This window comes from Pleuronectes platessa, chromosome 5 (assembly GCF_947347685.1).
Source record: "Pleuronectes platessa chromosome 5, fPlePla1.1, whole genome shotgun sequence".
NCBI lineage: Eukaryota > Metazoa > Chordata > Actinopteri > Pleuronectiformes > Pleuronectidae > Pleuronectes > Pleuronectes platessa.
The window spans coordinates 26780082-26799246 of record NC_070630.1 but is presented as its reverse complement, the minus strand read 5'-3'; the positions used below and the strand labels follow the sequence as shown (position 1 = coordinate 26799246).

At 40.4% G+C, this 19165-nt stretch overlaps 3 protein-coding genes across 12 annotated transcripts; all 3 read right to left on the bottom strand.

Moving 5' to 3' along the window:
• Positions 1–2: 2 nt before the first annotated feature.
• dhx40 (DEAH (Asp-Glu-Ala-His) box polypeptide 40) lies at positions 3–7279 on the bottom strand. The gene is made up of 17 exons (XM_053423148.1): positions 6965–7279; positions 5988–6133; positions 5776–5895; positions 5453–5689; positions 4813–4879; positions 4132–4263; positions 3932–4031; positions 3725–3811; positions 3049–3231; positions 2868–2948; positions 2620–2777; positions 1523–1637; positions 1293–1401; positions 963–1057; positions 781–850; positions 426–654; positions 3–212 (listed from the first exon to the last, which is right to left on the bottom strand). The coding sequence occupies exons 1-17, from the start codon at positions 7137–7139 to the stop codon at positions 91–93; spliced, it is 2226 nt and encodes a 741-aa protein (XP_053279123.1). The 5' UTR covers positions 7140–7279; the 3' UTR covers positions 3–90.
• Positions 7280–7902: 623 nt separating this feature from the next.
• Positions 7903–13033, bottom strand: LOC128440451 (zona pellucida sperm-binding protein 4). The gene is made up of 7 exons (XM_053423181.1): positions 12807–13033; positions 10908–10996; positions 10454–10587; positions 10038–10194; positions 9785–9923; positions 9648–9711; positions 7903–9546 (listed from the first exon to the last, which is right to left on the bottom strand). The coding sequence occupies exons 1-7, from the start codon at positions 12918–12920 to the stop codon at positions 9455–9457; spliced, it is 789 nt and encodes a 262-aa protein (XP_053279156.1). The 5' UTR covers positions 12921–13033; the 3' UTR covers positions 7903–9454.
• Positions 13034–14078: 1045 nt separating this feature from the next.
• LOC128440450 (uncharacterized) lies at positions 14079–18768 on the bottom strand. 10 transcript variants are annotated; one of them, XM_053423168.1, is made up of 11 exons: positions 18632–18768; positions 17758–18105; positions 17499–17582; positions 17313–17372; positions 16432–16485; positions 15361–15387; positions 15050–15229; positions 14580–14627; positions 14451–14513; positions 14341–14367; positions 14079–14259 (listed from the first exon to the last, which is right to left on the bottom strand). In XM_053423168.1, exons 1-11 carry the CDS (start codon positions 18690–18692, stop codon positions 14204–14206), a joined length of 1008 nt encoding a protein of 335 aa, XP_053279143.1. In that variant the 5' UTR covers positions 18693–18768; the 3' UTR covers positions 14079–14203. The 10 variants fall into 10 exon arrangements, with proteins under 10 accessions (XP_053279143.1, XP_053279145.1, XP_053279146.1 ...); XM_053423170.1 differs by having other exon boundaries at positions 14580–14624; XM_053423171.1 differs by lacking the exon at positions 14580–14627.
• Positions 18769–19165: the final 397 nt, after the last annotated feature.

Sequence of the window (19165 nt, the reverse complement as noted above, 5' to 3'; positions counted from 1 at the left end):
TATAAATGTAAAAAAATGTTTATTATTCATTTGTTATTTTCAAAAGTATTAATTTGAATGAATCCTGTCATCAAGAGGAGGTGTTTTCTGTCAGAGAGTTTTATTTTGTTGTCTCTGTTGCTTTCGCTGCAGGTAGCGAGCACGGGCATCACTGACAGAGGCTTCGTTGTTTCGCTTCTCGTGCTTATTCAGGACATCCTCAGTAGAAACCTCTGAAAGAAGCACAGGGGTAATTTATTAACTTGTCATACATGTCTTGGTATAGATTATCAATTCATTCATCCAGCAAAACACTTCAGATCATCATTTTCTTTTTGGCTTTTTAATCCACCCAGTGCTTTAGGTGGGTAGTCTCTGGCACCACTTTCGACCAACCATAAAACTGTAGCACAATTTCACAAATAATAAGTAGATATTCATAAAACCTGGTGGTCTTTTGGCTGCTTCCTTGGTCTCCCATTTTATCATCTCTTCGTCAGTCACTTCTTCTCTTGCCACATTGCTCAGCTCATAGACGTCCACCTCATGGAGTTTAGGTAACAAGTCCTTCACCCACTCATACCGAACTGGACACACTGTCCTGATGTACACCCGTGAAGTCACCAGCATGTCGTGGAAGATGACCCAGTTCAGCTTCCCCTCCTGGTCACACAGCTGCGAGGATTCACGATGGCGACAGAAATAAAAAAATTTCATTTTTGATTTGGGTTCAAAACACGATGCATCTTCAAACTGTGTTTTTCAATACAATTATTTTTAATGTCTTAAAAAAAACTTTACCGATGATGACGGATGAATGTGAACCATGGATCCATGTCCATCCATAGTGCAAAACACATTTCCCATAGACCTATAGAATGTGGGATGGAAAGGAATTAACCAAAAATTATTTTCAACCACAAAATAATCCCAAAACACCAAATGCGTTAAATGTGGGTAAATGAAATGAGCCCTGGTGATACCTTCTGGCAACGTTGGTGAAATATCCTGCGCACAGGCATCGTCTGAAGAGTTCATTCTTGTCGCCATCAAATGTTTCTACGGGGAAATCTCTCCTCTGGGAGACAATACAAATAATAATGACAATTAAACTAATTAGCTCTGCAGTGTTTGGGCAAACACCAAATTAACAAAAGACAGTATATTTGAGTTGAATATCTGACAACACAGATCTGCTCAGAGGTTTCATTCAAGTACGTTAATAATGTGGGGAGCAACTAATGTTTACATCAACAGAGAATAGATACACATCATGCTGCAGTCAGCGATGTGAAAACAACACACTGCTGTACCTTCTGGAGGCGGAGGAGGATCTCTCGCAGCTGAGTCTCCACACTAAAGGCTGACTTCAGCGCCCTCCAGTGGATCCAGTTCTCTTTACACCATGAAGAAGGCCTGTCACTGCAGAACAGAACAAATATGACAGCTGTGATAATACAAGTGAGACACAGTCATTCATTTATACAAGCAACTAGAAATAGTACAGGTTGAACTTGCAGCAGTAATGTATTCTGTACTCTACCTGGATTTGCACGACTGAAACACACTCAGAAGTGTGGCAAAATCGTTCATGCTGCCGCTTTTGTTAGCCAGCCCTCTGTGCTTCTTATCTGCCTCTTTCAGCTTCTCAGGGTGTCCTGAAGAGAGCATGAGATCAGTTACACTGAAATTCACTGACAGACTGTTTTTTTTATATGGGCTAACCCGCTAAACTAGAAATACCACAGTGGGGTTGTCTGCTCTCAACAACCAGTGCAGTTTCAGTACACATATATTTCCCCCCAGATTCATATGAGGCCACCGTGACCTTTGACCACCTTGGGTATGGACATATTGAAGGACAACCTGAAAATATGATGCCGTCGCCAGTTGAGATGCATAAAAAGGCAAATGACTCCTTTCCCATAGCTTGTAGAGGAGTGTCATGAAGGGGTTATTGATATGTTATCAGAGTCCAGGGCCAGCACTATTTGCATAGTGGGGATTAGATAGAGTCGTGGTCAGGGTGTGTATGACCCTAGCCAGGTAAGGACGTACCCCCACATTGGTCATGCTGTAATGTAGCATTTTGGTTCTAGCAATAAAACCAGTTCAATAGAAGTTTATGTTTCTGCATCTGATAATTGATATCCGAGGATATCACAAGGAGTTTGCCCTTCTATAATTTTTTAACGTCACACAACGGTAACTGAGAAGCTCTCAGTTTGCTGTCTTGTCTGAGTTGCATCATGCATCATATGAAGATGAAAAAATGCTATAACACACATAAACTAAAAAACATTCATGGCTATTTATGTGCCGACACCGGCACAATCATAACGTGCCTTTGATTGTCATCGGCGGCGAAAGAGACGATAAAAACTTGGGTCCACTGCAGAGTCGTTTGACCCAAGAGCATATGCCAATTGTATCCATACTATTGCGGACAAAAGCCAGATGTTGGTGGTTTTTTTGACCCATGGAAAAAGGGGCTTCATCTTCACACGCCATTTCCTGTCACAAGGACTGACGGACGAGTCAGAATAGATAAGTATATAGATAAGACAAGTGTGTTCTTCGCCCTTGTAGTCTTTACTTAGAAGCAAATCCCCAGATAAACCCAAAAGGTAAACTACTGACCTGGCCTGATGAGGATGTTCTCCACTGACAGCATGGCGGCCACAGGAAGAAGCAGATCCTGGCAGCCGAGGGAGGCGGCTTTGAGCACAGCCCTGGTGAGGCCTGGTTGCAGCGGGAACTCCACCATCAGCTCCCCCAGCTGGGTCACTCTACCCCTCCTGCAGTCCAAGCATCAGACACACAGAGCTCAGGAAACTTCAACAAGAACTACTGAACCAAACATTTAGTGACAACGTGAAACCACTCACCTGTCAATAGCATCGAATTGATAGAGCTGTTTTAGTGCTTCTAGAATAAACCTCTCCTCTGGACAGTCCAGATAAGGGAATCTTAAAAAAAATCAACTTATTATTTTAGACATTAAAGTCTTAATAAATACATTTTTAGGAATTAGGAAAGCAAAACGATACAGAATGGGGACCAGTGTACCTGATGACATCATGGACGCCCAGGCACTTGAGTGTGAGTACGACTGCTGTCAGACTTGTCCTCTGGATTTCTGGAACCGTGTATTCAGGCATGATCTTTTCCCAAAATTCCTTGGAATAGATCCGGAAGCATTTTCCCGCTGAGGTTCTTCCAGCTCGGCCTGCTCTCTGCTGAGCCTCGCTCCTAATCACAGACGAAAATCCTTTTTCCTTACTGCCATTACCGTTGGCAGGAAAATGTTTTAAAGACATATTATGCTTTCAGTTTTTTTTCCCTTTTAGTGTTTTGTTTTGTTCATGTAATGGACAGCAAAGTTAAAAAGCACAAAGAGCTCCTCTTCACCACAGAAAACACTGTTCATGAAGCTCCTGAAAAGCCTTGTCAGTAATCCGGTCAATATTTCAACACCATCTTGATGTCCCACGTTTGCATAATGCAAGCCAAGTCATGTCTGAATGAGGAAAGTGATGTGTATTCTGAACATTAGAGCATGTTTATTTAACACTTATTTAACCAGGTAAATATCTGTTGACTTTAAAAATCTCTGTGTCCATGTAAGCTTTTTTAAAGTAATAACCCAAATTAAAATTATGAACCTGAATACGAGCAGAATATGTCTCCTTTAATACAAAACTATATGCAGGTCTGAAAAAATTCTACATTCGGCACGACTCACTTTGAAATAGGCACCACCTCCAAGATATCCATGCCCACCTGTGAGTTGTGGCTGAGTTGCTTCACAAACCCGCTGTCTATGATGTACCTATAGAAGAAAGTGATGTTAGCTTTTCAGTGGCTTAACTGAAACATTTCAGTGATGTTGATTTAATGTCTCAATTTCATGGTTACATATGATAAAGCACTGACCACAGGCCTCACTTACTTTATACCATTGATAGTGAGAGATGTTGCTGCAATGTTAGTGGCCACTACACACTTTCTTATTCCCGGAGGCGGGGGCTGAAAGATCTGCCTCTGTTGCTCTATGACAAGAACACAAAAACAAAAAAGCAGACACTAACTTCAACTTGTAAAAATCTATCTCGCAGTCAGGTGTAACAACCGTAGCAGTTGTGTGTTTACCAGTAGGCATGGATCCATAAAGCGGCAATATGAGAAGACCCTCCACCGTCTGGTCCTCCACATCATAGCGATAGTCTATAGACTCTGCTTTTTCAAATAGCAAGTCACAGGCGCGTTCGATCTCTGACTGACCTGTCAAACATAAAGAGAAAACATGTGGCTGATTTTGTCTGCATTAAAGTTTGAGTCCGTATTTATCAATTGTCGCACGTTTATAAATGTATAAATACGACCTCACATCACGTTTTCAGACAGACTCCAAAACTTGAATCTGTCATTCAATTTTCGAATCAGGTTCCGATATGCTGTTTTTTTTTTCATTTAACAGGTGTTTCAAAAAGTAATTTGAGAAGCTATCACATCTCACAAATGAGTTTTCTTATTTTCAATATACGGTATCAGTGCTGGTAACATATCAAACTGGACCACTTACATCCTGAAATAGACCAAAATAATTTCACAGCTCCTCTATCAGAAAACGAAATTGTCCTTGTTCCTGGCGGCTTATCAGGTTTGGATGGACCCGATGTTTTGTTTTTAGTTTTTTAGAGAAATATAGAAATCATCTTTCTTGTGCAAAGTTACTGTGTGTGATGATTTTTATTGGATGACAAGTACGAAAAAATACGGACAGACCTTTAAGGTTTAATGTGATCTCAGGGCCTGATTATGGGAACTCACCAGTTAAGAATACAAGAATGTCCCCACACATCTCACTGGTGTGCACATCCAGGGCCACTTTCACCACCTGGGGAACAAAGGCAGTCAAATGCAACCAACTTCAACAATCAATGTTAAAGTAATAGCCTTTCCCTGTAAGAATCTTAAAATAAAAAGACTTAAATATAGTATATAATAGGGATGAAACAGTGTGCAACTTAAAGACTTACACACTGAGCTGAAGTGAACTGAGTAGCCCTCAGCATTATCACGATGTTCTAAAATTACTCCAAGACTTTTGAAAAACTAATATATCATTTTATTAACTTATTTAAGGTTGTGAATAGTTAAAACTGCATTACTGGAATTTTTTATTGTAAACAAAAATCAAACAAAAAAACTACTTACATACCAAAGCCTTCTTCCTTTAGTATTAGTGTTACACATTTGGTGTTGGTTATATTACTATTTTTACTATAAAGAATTATATTTATATTATTTCATTATTATACCTCATTTAATTACTTTAGCTTGTGAATCTGTACTTCCTGAAAATGTTCAGGACATTTTAATAATACCACAACTATACTGATACTCGTGAAAACTGTGGTCACTATAATGTTCACACTATTTCCTCACTACTCCAAACATAACTCAGTACCTCTTTTAAATAACCAGTGCTTTCTACATCTTTTGGTCCCACGGCAGAACCGAATGTGCAGACCACAGGAAACGTCCTCCCAGGAATAACAAAGACGGGACAATCGCCGAGAAAGGCTGAAAGCTTGTCAGTTTCCAATGTAGCGGACATCACCACCACCTTCAGCGGAAAGGATCGACCCTTTGTGGCCTCAACGGGGTCGGAGAAGACTTTCTTTAATAAGCCCAGGAGGATATCCTGCAGCAAATACAAACAAATACAAACACATGCTCAGTGCAGGATTCACATGCGTTGATGTACATTCTGTGAATATGTTGACTCACTGTGTTGAGGCTGCGTTCATGGACCTCATCCAAGATCACAACACTGTACTGAGACAGTCCAGGGTCTGCCAGAATCTCTCTGAGCAAACATCCGTCCGTCAGGTACTTCACAACCGTGTCCTGGCTCAAACACAGACCCACCTCCAAGTTATCAGACGTTCACAATAAAGATGCTGGATTTTCTGCAGGGTCGTCCCATCTCTGCCTCTCACCTGTGATGTGCAATCATCAAAGCGCACTTGGTAGCCGACTTCTCTTCCCAGATTGCATTGCATCTCCTGGGCTACCCTTTGGGCCACTGTGATGGCAGCCACCCGGCGGGGCTGGGTGATAGCGATTTTGCCATCTTTACAAAAACCTATATGGAAGAGAAGAGGGAACATGAAGTGGTTGATTTCTTTAGGTCAAATTGTATTTAGATTTTGTCTTTTAACGTAATAAATAATACTTATGTGTTTAGCAGTAGTGGTAACTCATACAATACCAAATTATCAGGGATGGGGCTGCAGAATTGGTTCTTTACGGATCAAATCATCAAAAATTGTTGGGTCGCACCATCAGTTTCAAATGAAATTGGCCGTTCAGATTGTTTTCTGCAGGTACACTGGCTTCCTCTCTCTTTCGGTCCTGGGATACATCGGCAACCTTTGCAGGGTGTACACCACCTCTTTCACAATGTCACCTGGGATTGGCTCCAGGTCCGCCTATGACCCCCAGAGGAAGGGGTATAGATAATGGATGGATGGACAGACTGATGGAAGGTACGTGTCTCCGATCTTAGTTAAGGGAGATATTGGCTCATGAAGCTTTTTAGGTGATTTTAATTGGTCATAACTCCTTTTATACATGTCACATAGAAATGGTTCTCATGTCGTTTTGAAGCTCCTTTCAAGCTCCATGTTTATCTAAACATTTTTTAATCTCAGTATACAAAAATAATCCTCATGGACCATCTCCAAAGTACACATTCCCATACCACCATGATACAATTGTGATGCACCACCAGGACGTCCCAGAAGTCCCCAAGATGTCATTAGCCTGCGTCTAACATCCTTGTTATCCGACACACGTGATATTGGTTGCATGTGTTTGTCAGGAGACCAAATCAACATGACAAGTTCAGATCTGTGATGGTGCGGCCCAGATGTGTGAGGATGTTGACACGGACTGACCACAAGTGACTTCTCACCAGCTTGATGCAGGAACTGTGGAAGCTGTGTGGTTTTCCCGCTGCCGGTCTCCCCGGTTACAAGCAGAAAAGAGCTGTTTTTTACAGCCTCGATCAGTTTGGTTTTGTGCCGATGGATCGGCAGGTTTGTTAACTCGGTATCGTCCTTCCGGTCCCGTCTGGTTGATGTGGACATAACTGAACGATTTTACTGTGTGAGGAGAAAAGCAGTGAGCCCCACATACACTATTACACTTCAAACAACAACTATTTCTTTAGCATTTATCATTTCAGAGGACACAAGTTCTGCAACTTCCGCAAACTAACCCGCTCTGCTCTCCTATTGGTCTAAAAATGAGCACGTGACTCAAACTCCTCTACCAAAATAAAAGTCTAGCAGATTTATTAAACTCACGTAAAAAAAAATCATAAAAAAGATCATACAAGATGAACATTACAAGTAATTAATACATCAGTTAATGCAAATTACATCAGTCTATTAATTATTATTATTGACTTGACTTTCACGAGCCAATTGACTTGAAGCAGGGCTTTTGTTTGAGAAGGAACATTTATAAAAGTTTTGTTTCTCATAAATATGTTAAAACCTACATTAATAAACACTGTTCACTCATAAAATGATCATATCACAAAAACCACAGACACCATATAAAGATGGATGACAAGGACGGCTCCCAAAAAATGAAGCCCAAGGACCTCCAGTGCCACCTGATGGCTCTCTGCAGTGCAGGTCATGACTCCTGCCTCATCCATTATAGTCCATGGGACATGGATCAAACTAAAAGATCAAAGTACACGTCAAATTTTTCGTAAAGGAAGTTGTCTGTCATTTTAGCTAGTTCTTGTTTTGTGGTATGTTTGGTTTTAATTAGTTCATTAATACTAAAACACAGTGAAACATCGTGATTGACAGCCGAGACTGACACACGATTGGTTAAGTGTGTATAGCGGCAGAACCTCACTGCGCAGACTCTGGCTCTCAATGTGTTCATATCGAATATTTTGGCCTCATTTTTGAATAGTGGGAGGACGTTGGGATGTGTCATCCATCTTTATTTACAGATTTGGTAAAAGCACATGGTCTCATGCCAATACAGTGTGCACATACAAACCATGCTCAGCGTATGCAAGAATACAAATATGGCTCAATGTAGAGGAGAACATCTTTCATGTGGGAGTTTGTTTATTTTAGACTAAGCTCACAAACAATAGTCCTAAACTGATGTAAACGTTCATGCACTTCTTCAATATCGTGACCTTCCCAAAATAATGGCCCAAGTCATTTTTTGACAAAAAGGATTTATTTTTGCCTAAAACATCTCCTCATGATGCTGGCCACCTCTGGTAAAATCGTATACATCCTCAGTTGAAAAGATCATGGGATTCTATCCCTGTAGAATAATGGCCTATGTCAAGAGCGTGACTTACAATTTTACAAGCTTTTCAAGACGGCGTCTGCATCAAATAGAACGAAAATCTACTTAGCCGCAGAAGTTATGTCCATTATTCATGGTTCGTCCCCTATTTGGAAATGATGAGGGTTACTATAATATAGGCTAGGCTATAATCATTACATAGCTATTTAGTCTTTTTAGTCAGTCTTTATAGTCAGCATTTTAGTCAGCAAAATAGCTAGGTCCATGAAGCTAGCATTTAGCAAAGAGTGGAAAAGCTCCGTAAGGATGTTTCCAGGTGCTCTGCCAATCAAGGAGAGGAAGTTCCAGGACCTCCAGTCAATGAAAAACGTCATGCCCGTTGAGTGTCATCACTTCTTTGACAATTTGCCACATTTATTGGCATCAGTCAAGAACCCAGCAAAAACATGCCTCCTAAGCATTATTTTTATTTGTTTGTTAGTTATGCATTATTGTTGACAGAGTTGAAGGTTTAAAATTGCTTAAGTCACAAAGGCATGTTAAAAAAATTGGCCTAGGTCATTTATTCCTCTTATGTTACATAATTGACAAACATAGTTATAAGTTTGTCAATTGTCATAACCTTTTTGAGTGAAATTAATAAATATCATATATTTAACATTTGGTGAATTTGATTGTGTTTTCTGAAAAACCTGACAAAACGACTTGGGCCATTAGTTTAGGAGGGTGACGGTATGTGAGTCATCGTGATCCACTGATAAACTGTACAAACATTTGAAAGGTGTTCACACTGTGAAAAGAAAATGACCCAAACCAACAGAAAGAAGACCTCGCATAGGGAGACTGCCTTGCTTCCTCTGATAAATGGGTTATCATGTAGGAAAACTGCTCCACCAGTTCGAGTTTTGGGACAAGACTTTCTGACAACTTGCATTATTAGATACAATCAACAGATGAGTTGAGTCGATCAAGAAAAAGTTACCTAATGGGACCCTATCGAAGACCAATATAGCAAAGTGTCGATTTATTTTTATCACAAATCAAGGACATGTCTGTTATAAATCTTGGGGCCTCCAAATACGACTTCAGGTAGCAGGTTTCTTTTTCTGGATATTTAAAGTCGATAAAGAAGGGGTCCACCAGAGACCACACTGGGAAGAATCCTCTGTCCTGGCTCTGGTGTAATTCTTCTTAGTTTACGCATTTCTGAAAGAAATAGAAAGACGTATCATTCACTTGGTGTTGCATGCATGCAAGACTGTCAATCAACCAGAATCATTGAACAAAAAAGTGACGTCTTGACTTACCGTTGCTACAGGACTGTAAGCAGCCTGGTCTTTTACAGATCTCTATATTGCAGTGAAAATATACCTGAAATAGTAGATCTGCACAATAAATTAAAAGCATCAAGACTTAAAATGAGCAAAGACAGCACCATACATACCTGGTTTTCAGATGTTGTGGGCTTCACAAATGAGAACATCCTGACCACAAACCATTTGTGAAGAGAGGGACACGTCAGCTCCTTACTGGGGACGACTGGCAACAAAACGGTTCTGTGACTATCGCCAGTAGAAGGGCACCTGGGCCGGATACAAACACAGTATACGCTCCGTTTAAAGTACAGATCGCTTAAATTTTGTTTTGATAATTTCTGAAAAGATCACATCTGCCAAATAGTTTTTACGGCTGCTAACCCGTTGACAAGCAGGTTCCATCGTTGCGGGTCATACAGGTTTTCTGTCGGTGTGGCCCAGCAGTCATCCAGCAGCAACACCAGGTCCTTATCCTCGTGTTTGAGAAGAGACACCTCCACGTACACAGGCCGGCCAAGCTCAATCACTGCTGGAGGGTCTTGAGGGGAGTAGAAAAAACTGTAAGAAGAATCTATAAGAGATTAAAAAAAAAGTTGTCTTATACAGAGTTGGCAACGGCAACGTTTCACTGTGCACTCAAATAGCCAGAGTAAAAATTATGCATTTAAATTCTGAAGACGTTTTCTTTGGTTATGAAGAAAGATGATTACTAAAAAAATACATAGACATTAAATTATGAAAGAATACACTTTGTGGACAATCAAATAAAAAGCAGGAGTGATAAAAAAAAAACTGACCTTTGGCGAACCTCATTTCAGTCCTGAGTATTCCTGTGTTTCTCAAAGTTGACGGGAACTCAGATTGTTCTCCCTGAACTTTGATCCATGCTTGTGTTATTTTGACCAGCTCAAACCTACAACTCACAGTGAGACTGAAACAAAACAAGAAAACTAAATTGGACTGTGAGCTTTGAAAATGAGACGTAATCAACTTTGTTCATGTAGCTAGATGCAGTGAAGAATTTGACCCCTTCTGATGTCTTGTTAAAATCAGTATGTTGTACCACAGATGTGAACATTGTGAATTTGTTTGTCAGAGACAGACACATCCTTGCATCATATAGTCAATTAAAACTATGGGAGCTCCATATTCAACGCATATTAAGGATGTGGACCTTGCCCTGCAAGTTGAAAGAACCAACAATATTAAAATCTCTCAAGCAGCAACGTGTATATATGATCATATTCTTACTTGAAAGGAGTGTCACGAAATATAGAGCCTCTTTGTGGACGTTGTTTTGCCTCCATGTTGACCCAGTAAGTTATAACTCCATCTTCCACCTGCGAAACACAAAACAAACCTGTTCTTTTTAGTAAATGATCTATGTTCTGTATTTATATGGCACTTCTCTAGTCTTGATGACCACTCTGAGTTCGTTAAAATACATTATTTTTGCCATTCACCCATTCACACACAAATTCCTTGCATCTATGTGCTCTACCTCCTGAGCCACAGCCGGCCCCAGTCACATACACTCCTGATCAAAATCTTAAGACCAGTTATAAAATTGCATGAATTTGCATTTTGCATTGTTGGATCTTAGGAAGGTTCTAAGTAGAGCTTCAAAATGCAAAAAGAGTTAATGGGAACAAGAGACCAAAAGTTGTGAGCAGGCAATTTATTGAAAACAACAATTTAACTGAAGTAGGCTGTTCATCAGCTGATCAAAAGTTTAAGACCACAGCCTTTAAAAGCCAAAATCTGTGAAAAAATTTGGATTCCATGTCATTTCCTGTCAAGTAATCACACTGTGAAGATCTCTTGATGGCAAAGGCATTAAAGCTCACCGTCTTTGGACGTGGTAGGATTGTTGAACTGCATAAACAAGGCCTCTCACAACGTGCCATCGCTGCTGAGGTTGGACGCAGTAAGACAGTCATTTTGCATTTCTTAAAAGATACTCAGGGTTATGGAACAAAAAAATCAAGTGGTAGACCCAAAAAAATCTCACCGGCGCTGAGCCGGAGGATCCGAATGGCTGTCCGTCAAGACACGGGACGTTCCTCGTCCCAAATTAAGGCCATTACTGGTGCTGACTGCAGCCCAATAACCATCAGACGGCATCTGCAAAGGAAGGGCTTCAAAAACAAGAAACGTCTTCAAAGGCCACGTCTCCTTCAACGCCACAAAATTGCCCGTTTAGACTTTGCAAGGGAGCACCAAACATGGGACATTCAAAAGGTGGAAGAAAGTTTTATTCTCAAAATTCAAAAATGTAACCTTGATGGTCCTGATGGCTTCCAACGTTACTGGCATGACAAGGAGATGCCACCTGAGATGTTTTCTACGCGGCACAGTGGAGGGGGCGCCATCATGATCTGGGGTGCTTTTTCCTTCAATGGAACAATGGAGCTCCAGGTTGTGCAGGGGCGTCAAACAGCAGCTGGCTATGTGGAGATGTTGCAGCGGGCATCCCTCATGACTGAGGGCCCTCGTCTGTGTGGTAACGACTGTGTTTTTCAGCAGGACAACGCTCCAATTCACAATGCCCGTCTGACCAAGACTTTTTTCCAGGAGAATAACATCACTCTTTTGGACCATCCTGCGTGTTCCCCTGATCTTAATCCAATTGAGAACATTTGGGGATGGATGGCAAGGGAAGTTTACAAAAATGGACTTCAGTTCCAGACAGTGGATGCCCTTCGTGAAGCCATCTTCACCACTTGGCGCAAAATTCGCACTAGCCTTTTGGAAACACTTGCATCAAGCATGCCAAAACAAATTTTTGAAGCGATCAACAATAATGGTGGAGCTACTCATTACTGAGTCAGTTTTTGACACTTTAATTTCTGTTTTGGGAGTTTTTTTTTTTTTTTTTTAGCTGTGGTCTTAAACTTTTGATCAGCTGATGAACAACCTACTTCAGTGAATTGTTGTTTTCAATAAATTGCCTGCTCACAACTTTTGGGCTCTTGTTCCCATATCTTCTTTTTGCATTTTGAAACTCTCCTTAGAACCTTCCTAAGATTCAACAGTGCAAAATGCAAATTCATGCAATTTTATAACTGGTCTTAAGATTTTGATCAGGAGTGTATATAACTATCTGACCCATCAGAGAGAGTATAAGGGAAGAAACCGATTGACATTTACCATGGACTGAGCACCACAATCAGTGAATGGAAAGTGGAAAGTCACAGCATCTGTGGATCTTTTTCTGGGTTCACAGATGTGGCTTTGACCGGAGGGGATCCAGACATCGTTCATGTTCAGAGGCGGGACTGTGGCATTCTGGTTGATGGTGATGTTAAACCCATCCTTGCTGCAGAACAGCTGTCTCGGCACTGGTGGATAGCGCTCTTTGTTTGCCTCTGCAGAAAACAAACAGATAATTACAAACACAAACAATAGAAATAATCATAATTTTACAATATTTATCTGTTGGAATTACCTTTAATTCTCCATTCACACATGAGAGGTATTGATTCGAACACCTCAAATCCTCCTCTGTCTACTAGTGTCATGATAACAACTGTCAGACTAGTGGTGTATTTCTAATAAACAAAATTGTAAAAGAAAATTGGATTATAGTAAAAAATATATAGAGATCTGCATTAAAAATAAACACAAAGGTTTAAAAGGCTATTTTACTCACTTACTTGTCTTTTCACAAAACAGCCATGGGAAGCAATTGTTAAGATCATGAAAGTATCACTTTCACCTAGGAAGTAGTGGCAGTGTTTTGCTATTGCGACGGCTTGGTAATATCCACTGTGTTCATCTGAGTGCAAATGTGAACACAAACAACAGAGCAAACACAACCACTTCAGAGCTGTACTGTTACCACGCAAGGTATGTTTTTTTAATTGTCTGACTTACCACGGACGTAAATGGCATGAGGAAGATCAGCGAATTGCACCTTTGATATCTTAACAGACATGAACCCGTCAAGGCAGAGCAAGCTGTTATTATTACTCACGGTGTTATAGGCTGCTGCTTGATATAGTTCTGAAGCAGTGTGGGCTTTGTATTTCAAAAGAAGCAGAGGTAAAGATATAAATGTCACCCAGACAGCAGTTGATGAGTAAGTCTCCATCTTTGTTTGCTGACACAGGTGGAGCAGGTGGTTCACATCTGGCTTAATTGACATGATTCCATCCAGAGTGAGAGCAGCTCAAAGAGCAATGCCCGTCAGTAGAGAGCACAACCCCACCGAGGCCCAACAGGCCACACACTCACAGATATCAGTTCCTAAAACACTCCAGATTTTTTTTCTCATCAAAAACCATTTATGGTAAAACATGGAAAATTCTGGAATCAGTCCCCTGATCTTAATCCCCTCCAAAATTACATTTTATTGTTTATTGTGAATCTGTCCAGTATTGTGTAATAAGATGAGATTGGATAGGATCAAATAAGATAAGCTTTGTTTGGGTTTGAAGATCTTTATTTGTGAACTTAACAAGAGAAAAAGCAAACAGGAAATGACTGATGAGGGACTGTAATCATGACAGGATGCTGATTCTGAAAACATCACGACAGCTGGCTCTCTATTTGTTGAGCTGCTCTTGGCTTCTGTTGTATATCGGGTTGTTGTATTCACGATCTGAGCAGAAAAGTGGCAGAGAAGCTTAGTGCACAGAATAATTTAATCAGAAACATGTGCACATATGAAGTCAGCACTCACTCGCTTTGGCTTTCTTCTTCCTGAAACCTGTCGTAATATAGAATGCAACAGTAAGGACATTATTATTTTTTAATTCTGATGGATGATAAAAGACAAAAATGTCAAAATACCTCTCTCATGATTCTCAACTGTAGCTGACATGGTTGGTTGATTGCTGATTTCGTCTTGGTTAACTGTGAAAAAAAAGAAATTAGTGAAATTCCTGACAGAATGGAAATCATGAAAAGTATTAAAATTACCATAATCATGTTGAGTGAAACAGGATTTTCCTGATCTGTCGTAGACTTCTAGGGAGGCCAGATAAAACCTAGTTACTCAGTAGGTAGGTAGGTGGGTCGGTGGGTAGATAGGTAGGTAGGTAGGTAGGTATTTAGGTAGGTAGATATGTCGGTAGGAAGGTAGTTAGTTAGTTAGTTAGGTAGGTAGGTAGGTAGGTAGGTAGGTACGTAGTTAGGTAGGTAGGTAGGTAGTTAGGTAGGTAGGTAGGTAGGTAGGTAGGTATTTAGGTGGGTAGATACTGTAGGTAACAGGCAGGCAGGTAGTTAGCTAGTTAGTTAGTTGGGTAGGTAGTTAGGTAGGTAGGCAGGCAGGTATGCAGGTAGATAGGTAGGTAGATACTGTCAGTAGGTAGGTAGTTAGGTAGGCAGGCAGGCAGGCAGGCAGGTAGGCAGTAAGGTAGGTCAGTCAGTAAGAAGGTATGTATATGCACCTCTTTGGAATCTGTGTGTAGTTCTCTGACTCTCCACCATCTCAAAATTAAACTGGTTCAAGTTTGCATAAACGGTGCTCTGAGTTGTCTGAGCTCTGTATAGATCAGGGAGACCTACAGTACTACAATAGTTTATTTTGAGGCCCCCCTGCTGGTTGGCTGGGTCCTGGTCGTCGTTCTCTAATTTAAAAAAAATTTGATAAGTTAAGAAATACTGACACTGAAATTAGTGTTGTGTTAAGAGGGATAGAGTGACATTAGCTTTTTAAAAAGGTGAATCCAAATGTGGACATAGAGCTGTGTGAACGCACCGTAAACAAGACTATGGTTGTCTGCTCCTATAGAGAAAGTAAAAGAAAAAGAAACAAATTGTGGATCGAGATCACATGGATGGGGGTGGTTGATTAGTGGATTTCAACAGCGAGACCAGCATTAGGGGAAATCTGAGCTTGACACTTCACAGTGTCAGTTTTTTTTATTTATTTATGGAAGGAATGGGCCGTGTCATCCTTTAACAGCCCCTTCTTTCCACTAATACATTTTTTTTTACATTGAAGACATAGTTACGTAGTTGATGAACAAAGCATGTGTAGACAAACATTATCCCATGCGAATACTTATCATTATGTTTCTTTCAAGTAACCTAAAGGCCGAATTATACTCGTGTTGCACGGACGCACGCATGCACGCAAGACACGCAACACGCCCCTTTCGTGCCCTCTGCGGGCTTGCGTGCGTCCGCCAATTTTTCTAACTACACGACAAAACGACGCGAGCCCCACGCAGCCCGCAAGGCTTGTGATTGGTCTGCTTACTACATCCCGTCCGGAGTCTAGTTTCCGGTTTCATGCCCCACAATACGCGGAAATCACGGAAGATTTAGAAGAACGAATATGGACCAAATAGAAGAGCACTTGGCAGAAGAGATCCGAAAGTATGACCACTTGTATAACCCGTCACTGACTGGCCGATTTGTCCGCCAGAAATAGGCTATGAGGAGCCGGAGTGGCGATGTAAATAAAGATTCGACGAAGAAGAAGACGTCTCTTCTTTGTGTGTTTTGTTTTCAAAACAAAACGTTACTCCGCCTAGGGTTCTGGCGGTGAATTGCGTTGCAACATGCGCAACACGTGAGTGAAGCATAAACCAAAACGAGTCCGTCGATGCAGCTGCGTGGCCTTCCGCGGTTGCAGTCGCAGGAGTATAATTAGGCCTTAAGTTTCATACACCCTCCCCTCGCCACCCCACAATGTAAGCCCTACATAACCTGCCTGGAAACCAACTGATGGACAATCAATGCAGATGCCAAGAACTGTAATCCATGAATTATGATTGTTGATTGAAAGACTTTGTATTTGTATGTGTGTGTAGCTGCGGATTACCTCCGAGTTCTTCATGTTGTGGCCCTCGGTCTGTGGGTGCAGGTTGGTCACTGACTAATGCATTATACATATGAATCAATAGTTTGACTCTCAATAGCATTTTGTCTTTCATACTGAGTTTGCAGATTATTAATACCAATCTCATGTTATTATGGTAAATATGTGTTGTAACCTTTAAATATTTGAATTGATACTAATCCTAACCCTATCCCTCCTATATTTTTTTATTTCTACTGTTACTCTTTGAGCTTTGAGGCGCAAAGGTGTTGAATAGAGAATGAAGTTGTCAAACAGGAAATAGAGTCCCGTCTGTTTAAGGATGATACACATGTAGAAGTCCTGAAGACATAGTAAGACACATTAACAAAATTTGTATTTCCGAATGTTTTTCATCCTCTTGTCAGAATATGTTAATTTCCATTACCTCCCCCAAGGAGTTTATGTTTCTGTCTGTTTTTCACAATTACAAAAGCCACTCAACCGAAAGAAGATGTTTTTCAACATTTAAATTTGTGAGAAAATAATTCATGAATCTTGAAAAATGTTGCATGTTCAGGGGACTGGTATTTGTGTGTGCAACTTTTAGCAGATACAAATAAAAATCCAGATCCAGTAAATGCTGTTCATAAAGAAAATGTTGCTACTGAGATCTAGTTTTTCCTATGTTCTCTGTTACGTATCATTTTCTTTCTAATTTAAGTTTTAACAAATCCAGCAGCTCATAACAATCTTAGCTGGTCATATATCAAATGATTGATAAAACATCAATGTGTCCCTCAACCATAAAGAAAGGATGTGACCTCATCTGTGGCAACTCAGAATCAAGATAAATAGTGTAGACTGTATAAACATTATCTTTTGTAGTGTAAATTATTGCTTACCCTCAATATCTACGCCTACAAGATTGGTGGTATTGTCCTGCGTCATCTTTTTGTGGAGGACTGAAATAAAAACAGTTGTTTTAAATAACCAGCAACCAACAAATTAATACATCCATCCCTCAATCACATGTTCTACACGTCTTTAACTTCAGAGGAATGAAAGAGTAGGACTGGACAGGTACTCACAGTAGCTGCCGACGCCCAGCAGGATGAACGTTACCACACCAACACAGATGTAGATCAGACGCCATGTCTCTTCACTCAGTGTGTCTGCATAAAGAAGTTATGGTTTTACAAAGACACGTCCACAGGAAACTCTTGCTCATCTTGTCCGCTCTCAAGCGTGTGGTCTACACGGTTTATGAATTGGAAAGGAAACGGTTGCAGGTCTCTCTCTCACAGACCTGCTGCACTCACTACCACATTCACAGAGAAACCTACATACCTGTTGTGACATGCAAGTCCACCTGATGACACTTATTCCCCTGCAAGCAGCAGTAACACCCTAGGTCAGATTCCTGAAGGTCATCGATCCTGATGGGGTAGTTCCCCCTTGAGCCCTGGTTTGGGAACACTTTCACACGGCCCTCTTTGGGGAGCATGAACTGCACGTGGCCATCAGACATGAGATGGAGAAGGTTTTCCCCGGAAGCGCGGACCCACGACACCCACCTGAGGCCACTGGTTGTAAAGTTGCATGGAAGAAGCACAGACGAGCCAAGTGGAGTGCTGACTGTGTGCATCTCACACAGATACGGATTCTGCCCGCACAATTTCTCAAAGTGCTGCTCATCTTGATGGGAAGAGAGGTACTCGAGAATTATTTTCTGGTTCATATGAGCTTCATTTATTCAAGTGCATCAACAATAGAAATGATTCCTCCTGTTTTCATTGCTATGATATCTCAGCATTAACAATCAGCATTGAGAATAAATGTTGTGTCACTGGATAACAATTAAAGAGACCGTTTGAGCAGAATAAGAAAATGATAATGTAAGCTACAATTTTAACTAATGTTGTATTATACTAAATCAAAAAAATGTAATCTATATATTTACAACATTAAACATATCTAAATATAAGTAAGTAAATTACACTGCAGTCAGATTCATGTAAATCTAAATAGCCAACCACAATAACTAAAAGAAAACTAAGATAAAGATTAAAAAAAGATTAAAAATAAAAGTACTGAAAAACTGGACCAATGGATCAAACAATGATATTAGCCAATAATTATTACAATTTTGATCAACACCACTATCCCAGATGAAAAAGCTTTTGATTTATTCAAAGTTTTAAACTAAATATCTCATTCTTACCGTTTGAAGATGCACAAAGGAAACACAGGGCTAAAGGGAAAATCCACTTGTCTGCATTCATTGTTAACAGCTATGTGAACAGCAGTGAGATGGTGTGTCAAACCTAACGCCTCTAAGCATCATGGGACAAAACCACAAGACGACCACTGTTCATTTTGATACACATGCAACAGAAACTCTCTGCTGTGGGTTCACTTTCACATTAACAGCAGCCAAATGTTTACAGCTACAGCTACAGCGGTTTATTTTAACTTTATGGTGATCATGTAGCACATTAATAACATCAAACTCAGATCAATAAATATAATGATGTATGATTTTAGATGGCGGGTTTCAGCAGGAAATGCTCTGTCTCTTAAAAACGGCCTTGACAGTAGCGACTTTCTTTATTTAATTTAGCAGTAAACTAAAAATGTAAGTGTATTCAATGTTTTCGAATGTTGTTGTGAATGTTTTTTGTTTTTTTAAGAGTTTAGCCATACAAGGATTGCAAAGTGTCTGTCTACCACTTTGGTTCTTATTGAGATATCTCAA